Source organism: Perissodus microlepis, chromosome 5 (assembly GCF_051167445.1).
Source record: "Perissodus microlepis isolate ML-2025 ecotype Zambia chromosome 5, ASM5116744v1, whole genome shotgun sequence".
NCBI classification, from domain to species: Eukaryota; Metazoa; Chordata; class Actinopteri; order Cichliformes; family Cichlidae; genus Perissodus; species Perissodus microlepis.
Window position 1 is genome coordinate 20937434 of NC_140465.1, and position 13751 is coordinate 20951184.

The 13751-nt window shown below is 41.2% G+C and overlaps 1 protein-coding gene across 5 annotated transcripts in view; it reads right to left on the bottom strand.

Annotated features, from left to right (window-relative positions):
- The window catches only part of kcnab2a (potassium voltage-gated channel subfamily A regulatory beta subunit 2a), a 106833-nt gene that overhangs the window by 11621 nt on the left and 81461 nt on the right, over nucleotides 1-13751 (bottom strand). For all 5 annotated transcript variants that reach the window (XM_084928710.1, XM_084928707.1, XM_084928708.1 and 2 more), the window contains 7 exons: nucleotides 11763-11806; nucleotides 11506-11543; nucleotides 11186-11265; nucleotides 6571-6615; nucleotides 5972-6016; nucleotides 5653-5696; nucleotides 5308-5394 (listed from right to left, as the gene is read on the bottom strand). In XM_084928710.1, coding sequence (XP_084784836.1) covers nucleotides 5308-5394; nucleotides 5653-5696; nucleotides 5972-6016; nucleotides 6571-6615; nucleotides 11186-11265; nucleotides 11506-11543; nucleotides 11763-11806 — 383 coding nt within the window. The remainder of the gene's footprint in view (nucleotides 1-5307; nucleotides 5395-5652; nucleotides 5697-5971; nucleotides 6017-6570; nucleotides 6616-11185; nucleotides 11266-11505; nucleotides 11544-11762; nucleotides 11807-13751) is intronic.

A 13751-nucleotide genomic window follows, 5' to 3' on the forward strand; every position in this document is an offset into this window, starting at 1 on the left:
CATAAATACACTGTTCCACTGGTGGATCTGGTTTTTGCTACTTTTAGATCTGCAAAATGTTAAACCTCTGGATCTGAACACAAAAGCCCGACCCACGTGTTTAGGCAAGGGCAGCCAATCAAAATAAAGGTAGATCAAAGGGAGGTGGGTCTTAGAGTGTTAAATGGCTTGTTTCAATGCTGGATCAAGGTGTAGTTTAAGATAAACAAAGCTGCTCGAGTGGAGTCCAAAAATAAAAATATGTAGCTCTGGCAGCAGCACCATGCTCTCCTGTGTTTTAAATGCACCTTAGAACAACACGCAGCAACACTACACATGAGCGAGAGGAGGGAGGTTTGGGGTTTTCACACACCCCTGTTCTCTGCTGGCCATCGGGGCGGGGGGGCTGGGAGGAGGTGTTGGCCGTCTGATTGGGATCTGAGATGCGGGGCCTCCCTGCTGCTGCGGAGCCTGGGGCGGTCTGCTTGCCTCCACCCCAGGGGAAAGGGTAACATCTCCTGGGTCTAGGTGCCGTTTCCCCCTCTAGGGGCAAGAGTACCTGGACCTGGGGTATAGAGTTTGTTTGGGGAGTGTGATTGTGTGTACAGTGTCCATGTATGTCTATCCCTACGTTGGGTGAGTGTTAAGTATTTGTATATGTGTGCATGAGGGTGGGAATGCATGTTTGTGTCTGTGTGTGCCTGTTTGTCTGTGTTTATATGTCAGGTCAGGTCTTACACTCCACCTCTCTGGGAACTCCCAGGCCCATCTCCCCTCACCACAGTCCCTGCCGGTAACTGATGCCCTCAGGGGTCGGTGCGTTGGTGGTTCTTGGTGTCCGGGGCTGGGCGCTCAGGTATGTACCAGCTCGCTCCCGGTGACTACTTGGCGGGGCCTGGTGCCTGTTGCTTGGTCAGGCCTCTTCCGGGGCAAAGGGGGCCTCCGGCTCGGTTTACTCTGGCACAGCTGGCTGCCGGCAGAGCCGGCGGGCACGCCACTGCAGCCCCCTCTGGCTTCTGCTCCGTGGCTACTGGGTGACTCCTCATCTGGGGCTCTCCTCAGCTCTTCCCAGGAGGGTGGCATGGATGCCCCTCCGGTGGTCCTCCTTGGGCTCTCGCACTCTGGGGCCTCTGGATGTCTGGAGCCTGGATCTCCTCCATGCCTGCTTCATGCCCTGGGGGACGGGGCTATGGCTCTCTACATCCTCTAGCAGACCATTACATGGGGAAACCTTTTGAATACAAGCGCGCTGATCCACACAGGTGTGCACACGGGTGTTCACTGTTCATAGACATAAACTACACCTTTATTGGCTGCTATTTCCAAGCACATTGTGCGCTGTCGGTCCTGCTTGCTACACAACAACATTCAATATTTAGTATTTACTGCTTTTTACACTTAGCTAGATTAACGTGATGGTGTTGCGTTTAGTATGTTGCTCTGTTTTTTTGCTTGTTTTCTCTTCTTTTTCTCTCAACAGGTGATCCAGGAGATTTGTTTTTCCTCTTCTTTCTCTTTTTAAGTGCCCTTTCTCACTGTCCCTCTTCCCTTCTGTTTTTCTTTTCCTTCATCTTTCTTTCTCCCTTTCCTATCCCTCAGTCATGTCTGTCCCGTCTGTAACAACTGAAAATAAAATAAAATAAATAATAACAACAAAGGTTGATCAAATGGACCAATACGGCAAGGCCGTGATGATCCATTTGGCAAAGTAAATCCATTGGGTATCCTTGTTGATCTTCAGACAACAATTCTGACGGCTAAAGAACCAAATGGGACAGGCAAAAAAAAAAAAAAAAAAAAATATGTAGCTTAAAAATAAAAATAAAAAGCCGCCCTTATAAAAGAAAAAGAAAAAAACCCATTAACACTCGTTTCACCCAGTGGTGTTTTCCGCAGCATACAATACCTCAAACAGTGTCCTGGTACTCTAATTTATGTGCATCTGCTTGTTCTTTCTTCTTCTAAAAGAAGCACTCGTTATCATTTGCAATCCAAATGGCCTCGGCCATTCAGGACAGAAGTGGAAAAGCTGATTATGTTAATCAGAATGGAGCATGATTCACCCTGATGAGGATGACATCTATTCATAACAAGGCACTTGAATGACATTAATGTTTAAAAAAAAATCCTAAGAATCTGTCAATTTCGATCTGCAGCGGGCTGCAGAAAGGAAATCCAGTGAAATAAATACGAGACGACCGCCGTATTTGCACCACTTCAGATCTTTAATTGTGCAAAAAGCCTCTTCAGTGGTTTGACAAAGTGGACTACAGCTTATTTATTTTAAGCACAGATGGTTAGAAAATATGTCAGGGGTGATTTATTTTTCTCTTTAATGTGATGACTGGATGTTGCAGAGAGATTAATCTCATGTTACTGTGTCAACACAGCACTGCATTTGATTTAAAGCCGTCAGGTGGGAATGTGTTTTTAAAGCATGCATGCTGATGTGTATGATAAGAGAGATTTGAATAAACAAATGATTCTGATAATTATGCTAAAGATTATAACATCAAAATATACATTAGCAGAGGCATGATAAGAGAGCCATGGCACTCAAAGAATCCTGATTACACATCCGCAGTTTAGCGCCTGTCATAAAAGAGCCAGTCAACAGCTGAAACTAGGATATACGACCCAATCAGTGGGTAATGTTGCATTGGCACAGTAGAAGTCTATCACAGGCTTCTACTGCACATCTGCAACCTTAACAAAGATGTAGATAAGTCAAATTACATTCATGCAAATAAGCTTCAAGATTAGATTTGTTCAGTGGTTTGTTGGGTTGTATGGATATTGAAATGCACTCCCATTTATACAGTTCTTTTATAATCTTAATGACTAAAAGTCCCATTTTAACCCCCATTAAGCAACATACATTTATACAGCACTTTAATTACCTCATACCCACGGCATATTCAGAATCACCAGTTAACCTAATGGATGTCTTTGTACCGTGGGAGAAGGCATGAGAGAACGCACACAGGCATAGGTGGGGATCGAGCCGGTTATAAGCTTGCTGTAAGGCTACAGTGCTAACCACTCGACCATCATGGCCATCCATGATAAACGGCCCTGAGCCATGAAGGAAGAAATAATGAGTATTTTTTGTGAGCATCAAAGAAGTTGATGAAAAGCCCTTTAACCCTCATTCTAGTCAAAGCTTTAAAGCAGTTTTTGGTTTGACTTGGTTGCTTTTATATAAGCTGTTTTTATGTAACATTAATTAATTTGTTACATTTTATGTAACAAATTAACGATATGGCTCTCTCCTCACCACAGACAGCATAAAAGATGTAGCTTCCAGGTCTAAAAAGCAAAGGTTGATCCTTAAGTAGCTTAAGCCTAAATTCACTCTAATGGGCATCAGGGGGCAAAAGCTGTGGATACTGAAAGACTCTGGGCCCTGTAGAAGTCTATGGTTTCTGTGTTTCAGAAAGGTACGTTACCCAGCACATGCTCGAATGCTAATGACTTGTGGTTGACAAATCGTTATCCAGTGAGTTGAGTAGTAGGTGAAAGCAGTTATTTTTATGTATTTATTTGATGTTACATAGGTAGGCGAGTGACAAACTATTATTGGTTTTAAATAGGGCTTTTCGATATAATGATATATATCAGATGACGATATGAAAACGTCTATCGTTTCATATTATGCCATCGTTTGTTTCATGGTGTTGCAAAATAAACTGTTTACGTCAATATTTTTCATCGTTTTGATGGTCACTGTAGAATTTCTTAAAGTTCTCTCTTTCTCTTATATTTAATATAACCACACTATGGACGGACAAACGACTGTTCTTATGCGTTGTTGTTGTTAGCAACAACGACGGTCGTGTGCCTCCGCTGTCCGCTTGTTTATTTTCCACATAAACCTTTCAAAATAAAGCTGAAGATCCTGTTGAGATTTTTCAAAATCAACAGAATCACGTGAAATAGTATGCTGAGTGTTTACAGATGAGAAGCTAAAAAGAGCCGTCAGGTGCTAAAAAAATAAACCTTAGAAAAAGTTTTTTCCCCCGCAGCATGCCGTGTAATAAATAGTCACAAAGAAAATTGCGGCTGTTTCAACTTATGTAACACTCGACTCCAGAGTAGATGGTGCTACCAGCATGTTGAGATGTTTATTGCTGCCTCTCCTGTTTGAGGTGGTGGTGGTGGGGGGGGTTCCTTTTTCTTTTTCTTTTTTTTTCTTTTTTTTTTAAGGTGGCCTGAATGGGTTGGTCATGTTTCAGTGGCAGTTCTGATGAAAGATGCTTATCCCGAATGGTGTGTGGAGCCAGGTGGCATGAAGATAATCATCTGTAGTGTTTCATGTGCAGTGTGTGTAACACGTGTGAGAAATTAAATCACAGAGCTCCAACTCAGCCTGTGTGTGTGTGTGTGTGTGTGTGTGTGTGTGTGTGTGTGTGTGTGTGTGTGTGTGTGTGTGTGTGCGCGCTGTTGAGCAATATCTTGCGTTATCTGACTGTAATTTCCGTCTTTTTATCGATCTAAGTGATAACTCTTTTTGTTCGACTGCAGACCAAATATAAAAAATGTCAGATAGCGATCGAAGCGTCCCAGACAAGAGAAGGAACACGCATATAATAAGACGGGCCCTATCACCCATCAATAATCCATCACACTGATGCACTGTTTCTCATAAAAGAGTCGAATAGACCAAGCCTCCCATCTTGGGAGTGTGTGCTTGTCTTAAGGGGCTTACTGTGTTTACTCTGACAGAGTAGCTGTTCACTTCCTCTTCACCCTGTTTACCCCTTCAGCTACTGCCAGCATAAAATACACCAGATGGCTTTACCACTACAGATTGGAAGACGCATATTCAAAACTGCCCATTTGAACTGTGTGCAATATCTAAAGGGCAGAGGGGCATAAGAATTGCCTCGATCCTTTACATTAAACAACACCAGCTACTTCTGCTCAACAAGATCCTGAAGTATTCTGGAAGAGCCAGCTGGAGCGAAGTATCAAACTGAAGGCAGAGAGATGGCCCCTGACCGGACTACAACCCGAAGAGGAACTATAACACGGGAGCAGATGGATACAGTGTGACCAGCTGAGCCCCCACACAGTTAGCACTCTGCCATTTAAAGGTCTTCAGCATCCGCATCCATCCTCATTCTGAGTGTGGAGGTGGAAGCACCAGGACAACAGGCAGCATTTAAAAATAGATGTTTCAGTTACAAGAGATTTGTATATCTGAGTCTTCACGTTGCAGTCGTCATAGAGACAGAAAGAATGCCTTTTCTCTAAGCACAGTATGACAACAAGTGATAAAAAGGTGATAAATAGGCAGAAAAAGGGTAGAGACAATAGAATTGCTACCTTCCATTGGTGTATTAGGGTCCGGTCTGTTCGCGAAAACCACATCCACGTAGTCTAACTGCAGTCTTTCTAAAGAGGCTTTTAAACCTGGAAAATAGGAACCACAGTTGAGCAGTAATAGTACTGTGACTGCAAATATCAAAGTGTATAGAAAATTAGTGCAGAGGATTATCAAACTGCATACTTTAAATGGGTTACTGACTGTAGCCAAAACTTTTCCAATAACTCCAGGGGAGGCGTCAGTTTTTAAAATGAAGCTTCGATTCCCTTGACCCAAAGCTATTAATTAATTTTGTTGTTGAAGTGTCAACATTTAATCCAATAATACGCAGCACTGCTACTTACCTTCTATAATGTGTTTTCGGGATAAACCTCTTTCAGTTTCCGCTCTATATGAAAACAAATACAAAAGAAATGAGAGTGTGTTTGACACCATTATTTAAAATGTGACTGGTACGGCTCCTGGACGGTAACATAATATCATTTTATCCTTTATGAAATATGAGCGATGTTTCCAGCTTTATTGAAAGCACCTGACAACAGATCAGTTTGGATGACACATGATCCCATTACCAGGAGCATCAGGATCAAACAAGTCGAGAAAAATTACACGCGAGGGTAGTTTTTCATTTGGGCAAACAGCAGAGTTAAGGATGAAACTTACTTTCCACCCCAGAAGATCTTTGTTGTTATCACCAAACTCGAACGTCTGGAGAAAGAAAAAAAAAAGTATGCACACATCTGTTACAACATCTGCCAAGCAAACATGCTGAATTACATAAAAAAAAAAAAAAAAAAAAGCACTGGAGTTGCTTATGCACATGCACAAACTATAATCTTTAGGTCATTCATGCGTTTCTACCTTATTCTATCAGCATCACTGTCGCACACATCCTACAATAACTGTGTCTGTGCCAGAACGCAAACAATGCCAGTGAATGAGTGCTGCGAGCACATAAACCTGATCTGATATAACCTGAGCTATACAAATACCCATACAGGACCGACAAAGTAGAAGACAAGCCACTAGAAGTTCATCCATTATTCATCATCGTTGAGGAGGAGACACTGGAGTGTGAGCATGGCAAGGCTGCCCACATTAATCTTTCATCTCCCCACCTTACTGTTCCGGTTCACAACACACAAGCCTCCCAATATGTGCAGAGGAACGAGATGATACAAGATTAGGCCCGATGGCTGGGAAGGAAATTTAAAAAAAAAAAAAAAATACAAAATGCAATTAAAGAGTGCCTCATATCATACCTCCATCCTTTCTTCTTTATGATGTTTCCAAGCACCACCTCTGCCCTATGAAACAGATGGAAAGAGAGCATGATTTAAAAAACATTAAAAAAATAATAGATAGTCTTGAAATGATATGAGCACTTATATCCGACTGTCTCAAGATTTAATTGTTAATTAAAGAACGCAGTCCAATTCTGCGTATATACACCACAAAAGTAAATTTTTATAATCGGAAGCACCTGTTTAGGACTGGTGGCTGTGAACTAGCTGCCAGGTCAGAGCCCGGTCCCAGCTGTGCTGTCGAGCCACCACCAAGTCACTCATTAGCAGCCACAGGGGTGCTAATGAGTGACATTACGTTCAACACGGGGCTCATTAGGGCTGGGCAGAAACCTGTCAGCAGGATGTCTCTCCAGCTCTCTCTGACAAATAATGAGACACCTCTTTGTGACACAGTTTCACATAAAATCCAACTGGCTGTAGAGGTAGAAAAAGCGTCGTGCCAGCTAAGATTTGTTTACGTTTGCCGATGAGTGCAGCTAGCAGCTCTAATTGACGCAGTTTTCAAATATTATGGCAAGTATCCAATTTGTGCACAAATTCAAGGACCACAATTTACCCACAGCACAGAACATTACAGCTCCTGTCAGTGTGACAGTCTGAACAGTTTCAGTAATGTGCAAAAGTTTAAGGTATCAGAATACTTTATTAATCCCTGAGGAAACTGTGTGGGTTACAGTTGCTCCAAGACAGTAACAGTAACAGACTAAACTATTTAAATAGTGCAATATGTTTCAGATATTACAAATTTAAGAAATGGAACTAATATCTACAAATAGCTCAATTATAAATATCAAGAATATCAAGAAGTTTAGAAGTTTTAGATTTGCACAGATCACACAGCAGATTGATCATCCACGCATTTTAAACGCATCCCCCCCCAAAAAAAGACAAGAGGCCACAAATGGTAAATTCTTAACCTAAATATTTCAATACAAGATTACTTGGCAGAAAATAATAAGCTGGCTCTAATTATGTGGAAGTATTAAGGACAGCTGATACCAAAGAGAATGGCACAACGATGTTTGTATAAAGTCGAATAATGTGAGTTGTTTTTTTTTTTTTTGTTTTTTTAAAAGAATCATTTTGAAACCTTTTCATGTTTATACATTACTTGAATATCCTGGTATTTCTGTATGAAACATAAATGGGGAAACTACCTATATTTTTGAGTGGAAGAACACTTTTGTAAATCTGGAATTACTTTTAAATTTGTTTGAACTTTCAAGAATAATAGCAACAACAATTAAGTACAAAGTTGGCAGCATCAGTTGTCAGGTTAGCCCATTATCCTTAGGCCTCTGAAAAAGGGAAACAATGTATAAAATCATCAGCAATTCCAATTTTTTGTTAAATCTCTTAAATTACAGCTAAAAATCTGCACTTCAGTTACAAATAAATCATTCATATTTATGTATTTTTTAAAATCAGAACTATATTGATACACCAATGATTGATAACCATGGGTTATTATGTATCATAACTCAAAAAAATTTAGATTATAAGCACATAATAAACTTTGTAGTGCTGTACCCTTTTTCCTTTTTCCCCCTGCATCCTAACATTCGACAGCTATGACCAGTCCTGCTCATGTGTACGACTTGCTACTATATGTATGCAAAGCATGGATGTATGAATGATTAAAGGCTACGTTCACACTACAGGTCTTAATGCTCAATTCAGATTTTTTGATCAAATCCGATTTTTTTGTCTGCGTGTTCACACTACAAATAAAATGTGACAGCAAACGTGCTCTAGTGTGAACCCTCAAAGCGGCCCGCATGCGCAAAAGAAGACGTCACACACAACGCGCTCTGTTTACACCTAGACCAAACAGTATTGTTTGACTGATAGCCCTTAATGTAAAGACTTTGGATTTGATGCGCTTTCGCCTGCAGTGTGAACGTAGCCTTACTTTAATATTCAGGGGCCATTTGTTTGTTTGCTTCGCTTTTGTCTCTGTTTCAATTGAATATTAAATCCTGCATAACATTTTTGTACCATTTATCACCACCTTTTGTTTGCCATTTATTAAAAGATAAATTAAATTAAATATTCAACCTCCCCACTCGTGTGTTTGTGCCTCTGTACATTCTGCTGATCCAAACAGCAGCTGCCCGAGTACAGTAGACACTGCATTATTACTCCGAGTGATTTCAGCCTCTGCCAGCTGGACTCACGTCTTTTTTTAAACAACGAGCAATGAACACTCCCCTGAGAGCAATGATGTGTGTGTGTGTGTGTGTGTGTGTGTGTTTCTGGCTCTTAGTATTGCCCCTTTGAAATGTGAGTAATTTGAGTGACCAAACATAAGGTTCACTGAGCCTCGAGCAGGTTGCCTTTCTTCATCCACCCATTAATTAAAGCTTTGCTTTATTTCAATGCTGAGTTGCTTTCTGACTTAGGGCAGAAGCAATGATGTAATGCGGCACTACTCATGGATTCTTTATATTTTATTACTTTCACATTCTTCAGGGCTTATGCCACCTGTTTTTCACCATGTCACACATTTAGTATTGATCTCCAGCAAAATGCCTCTGAGCCTGAGAGAAAACAAAGACTAAAATTCTGTTCTGCCAATTACTGCCATACTTTGAAAAGCTTTCGTGCCATGTGTGCTTGCTGATAAGAGCAGCTACATGGGTTAAGCACAACACATTTGTTTGTGCAAAGAGACATATTTGTTTATATTTCTCAGAAACAGTAGCTCATGTATTCGGATGGATATGCTAATCAAGCATCACAATCAATATTTGAATATTCTTGTGCGTTCAGTGTTTTGTTCCGTGACCAATTTTTTAGTTGAGGGCTAAGCTACAACAAACAGCTTACAAATCTCATTTATTTATCTGTCCAAGCTCACCACACAGAATCGACATCACAGCAGCTGACTGTGCAGCCACCAACACCACCACTTCACATCCTCCAAGCCCGACTGATAGAAAGAATCCTAAGCCACAACCGAGGACTTCACATGAAAGCTTTTTCCATTATGACGCGCAAACTGTGTGATTTATTCGACTCCTTCTCGTGTGTTTGTGTGTAATATAAGCTCCTTGGTGCTGCTTTGCAGTGGAAGCTGTCAGGATTAACACCTGTGCGACGTGCTGTCACAAACACTTGCACGTGCCAGGCTTGTCCTTTCTGTTCAAGTGTGGTTCTGGTTTATGGCAGCACGATGATCAAAGACAGAGTTGGTTTTGCTTCTGTGTCAAAGATCAACCTCTCTCATGAATAAATCAACAAGACTGCTGAAAACTCCCCAAAACATTAACATCGCGGTATGATGACGTGCATCAGACCACAGCTGCTGAGGCATTAGATGCGAAACGAGGACAACCACTGAGACCTACAGCTTGTTTCTCCTCTTTTGTTATCTTTTGATTTCCCTTTCTGAGACACGGGGACTCTGATGCATCTCCCCAAACATAATGGAAAAAATAGAATAATCTCAGGAGGATTTAAACAGGAGACTTGCTTCCGTTAATAAGAGACACTATTTGCAAAGGATAATCCCTTAGATTATTTCACAGCACCCAGGCTACTACAAAGCCAGACTAATCCATACTGGAATTTAAACATCCACTACATCCAGCAATAAAGCAACATGCTTTCTGAGGTTAAAGTATCATCACTGCCCATCCCCTAAATTTATGCCACGAATACCCGAACCCTGACAAATGGCACTTTTCGTTGTGAAAAGCAGGCAGACATTAATTTCTTCTCCTCCTTTAATAATAATGAGGAGCCAAGAAAATGAGGAGTTGATTCATCGAGATAAACATACTGTGGAGCTTACTCAGAGGCTGAATGCCATTAAACTATTGTTTGAGAAGAGGGTAAAATGAGACGACATAATTATTAGCATCAGTTAAACCTCAAACCATGTGAAAAAAACGATGGAAATAAAACATTTATGCATTTCCATCGTCATATATTAATTTAATAAAGGTTAGTTTGTTTAGAATGCACTTTGTCACAAAACAGCTCTAGCGTGTCCGCTGTAAAAAACAAAAAACAATTAAGATACACGTGGAAAATATACGTAAAGAGAGATGAATCCTGTAACGCCAAAAGAAAATTCATCCACCCTGGGACCGTTGCAGAACGTCTCCAAGCCTCTGCATATGATGTCGATGTTAAATTGTAATGTTGTGATTGTCATGTCTTTTCTGTCTTTTATTTAAATGAACTTATATAAAAAGAAGGTCACCCAGAGAACCCATCCTCAGACGACTGTCCAGATTTTAAGTTTTAAAGATAGTGAAATTCTGCTTTACAGTTTTTATGTATTCTAGGAGACAAACAATTCAGTGCTCTCAGGAAATGTGAGATGGATATTTGGCATATTGGTATGTTACCATAAGTAAAGACAACATGCTGGCACCTTGACTCTGTATTACATCACTTCTAAATGTGGAATATTTGTGCACCACTATAGCTCAAACACCTGACTGGAGTCTGCAAGTACATAACCTCTGCTTGCCTTCATAATCAATCACACATTAGCAGTTTGGTAATGTTTGCTGCTACCACTCACTCCTAAGTGACTCGCCACACAGGATATACTCACTTGCCAGCAGCGTAGACCTCCGCTGTGTCAAACAGATTGATGCCATTTTCATAGGCCAGAGTCATCAGCTGCTCTGCCATCTGTTGAGAGAACAGGGGAGAAGGAACAGAGAGGGGAAATGATGGGGTGAGACCACTGATGTGAGGTGTTAGTAAATTTTAATTATGAAGCTGGCTTCACAGGACTAGAGTCTGCCTGTTGACTTTGTCAGAAAAGTAAAAATAGGCTTCTTGAGCAACCTAGGATATCTCAGATCATATGGAGGGTTTCCATTCCAAAGCTTTGATGGATAGAAGCTGACAAAACACATCTGCTCTCACCTCATCTGTTATCTGTCCGCCAAACGTCACCCATGTTCCTAAAGGGAATGACAGAGAGGTGGGGTCAGAGAATTAGTACACAAACATGCAAGTAGAGTAAGAACCTTTTTGTTCTTTCTGACATACTTAAACTCAATTTTTTCACACTCTGTTTAATAGCACTTTCTCTCTGTATAGAGAACAGGTTTTATATTGGCCTCCCCGGTCTGTCATACCGAGTCTACAGCATGCACAAACAGTTTGTCTCATGATCTTACCTAATCCAAGGCAGGATACCCGCAAGCCCGACTTCCCGAGGTTTCTGTCAAAACAGAGGAAAATACATTAAAACTAATGCCGCACTGAGGTGGCAGTGATTTATGATGTTTTGTCCTCAGCCTTTCAGGAATGACTGTTTGAAAAACAAAATAAACAAAAAACCCTATCGAGCTTCACTAGAGTTCTCTCATCTTTAGGTTGTTGCTGCAGTGGAGTGACAGAAGCTGGAAAGAACAAGACTTTGTATGGATCTGTAACTAGCCCGAACATAGTGCAGCACTGACACATGTTGAGGGGATGACTAACGAAGCACATCAACATATGAGCTGACAATGAGAAGGTGTTTGTGCTCACCAAAATGTCGGAAGGGGGGAGGGGGGGGAATCAGAGACAGGAAGTGAGTATTAAGCAGTCCCACCATGACATCCACTGAAATTTCTCACAGCACACCAGGATCCCTCAGCCGCCATCTGACTAAAATCCCCTGTAGCAATGCGGAAGCTTGACTACACACAACTTGCTCCTAAAGCTGGCGTCTCTGAGCCAATCACAGTCCAGACAGACCCCTCTGCTTGACAATCACAGCTTTGGTTAGGTCTTTAGCTTGTGCAAGCTTTTGCTTGTGCAAGCTTTTAAAGTTTTCTAATATGCCTGTGGTTCCTCAGTATCATAACAGATTTGTTATGAGCACTGTTATATAATCATTTCACAAGGAAATCAAACCATCTCTTCCGGTCTGCAAAAACCTGACGACTACAATATTTTATTACTTCAGAGTTTTCTGATCCAAGACATTAAAAATACGAAACCAAACGTGCTGCTTCTGGTCAACCACCTTCACGAGATAATCTGGCAGTGTAAAAAAGATAAAAGAAATGTGGCAGAGATGATGTAACTGTGCAGGAGTCAACGTGAGTATGTGGGAGGCTATCTAATATATTTTTATAAGACTGGCTGTATAGAAGAGCTGAAATGAAAAAGGGGTAGAGAGGGAGACAAAGGTGTGCATGTGTGTAGATGTGCGTTTTATATGGCTGCTTGTAACAAGTGGGACTGTGCATGCATGTGAGTGGGTGTTCTGTGAAGCCCTGACAAAATTGCTGCAGTAACTAACAACACACTTTCTTCAATGTGTTCTTAACACCAAGTTCAGAAACAGAGACTAAAGCTGCTGAAACCTCATTGTTATCGTATATTATCTAAGTCAGTTACTGTACACTTGTTTAGCAAATAAACAAAAACAAAACAATTAAGCTTAAGGATTTACTTTTCATGCTCACTACCATCCAATATATTGGCTCGACTTCTGGGTCAGTAAACCAACATAGATGCTCATGGAGTCTATTTATTTCTATTCTTTGGTTTCTGAGAAAAGCCCCATTTTCTAAGCCATCAAATGTTTGGGTTAGGGCTGCCACGATTAGTCGACTAGTCACGATTACGTCGACTATCAAAATCGTCGACGACTGATTTAATAGTCGACGCGTCGTTTGAAGCTTTGTAAGATCCCAAAAGACGCAGGAATAAGTAGTAGGATTTAAGAGTGTAATAACGGACTGAAACAGAAGATGGCAGCACTGCATGTACAAGGATGCCAGCTGCCGTTAAACCCCGAAGAAGAAGAAGAAGCTGTGTCCCAGAATTCATAGCGCAGCCCAGCTCAGTTTCCAACAATGGCGGCAGCTAGTTAGTTTTAATGTTACTCTTATTATTCTTTCTGGGTCACAAAATAAACGTTTAACATATTTTCAGGCGAGAATGTAGCTGTGTAAACCTCAAATATCTGCTCAGTTTATCAAGACACCACATGTTTTCAAAAGCGCTCCTATGTTTTCGGAGACGTCTGTTACCCACTAGCTCGATAGCTAGCCGGGGGCAAGGCTCACTAGAGCCGTGAGAACACCGGACTCCCGGCAAATCGTTTTCAAACCCACCGCCGTCTTTCGCTACTCAGGTTAAACATATTTAAGTCACTTAGATCAGCGGTC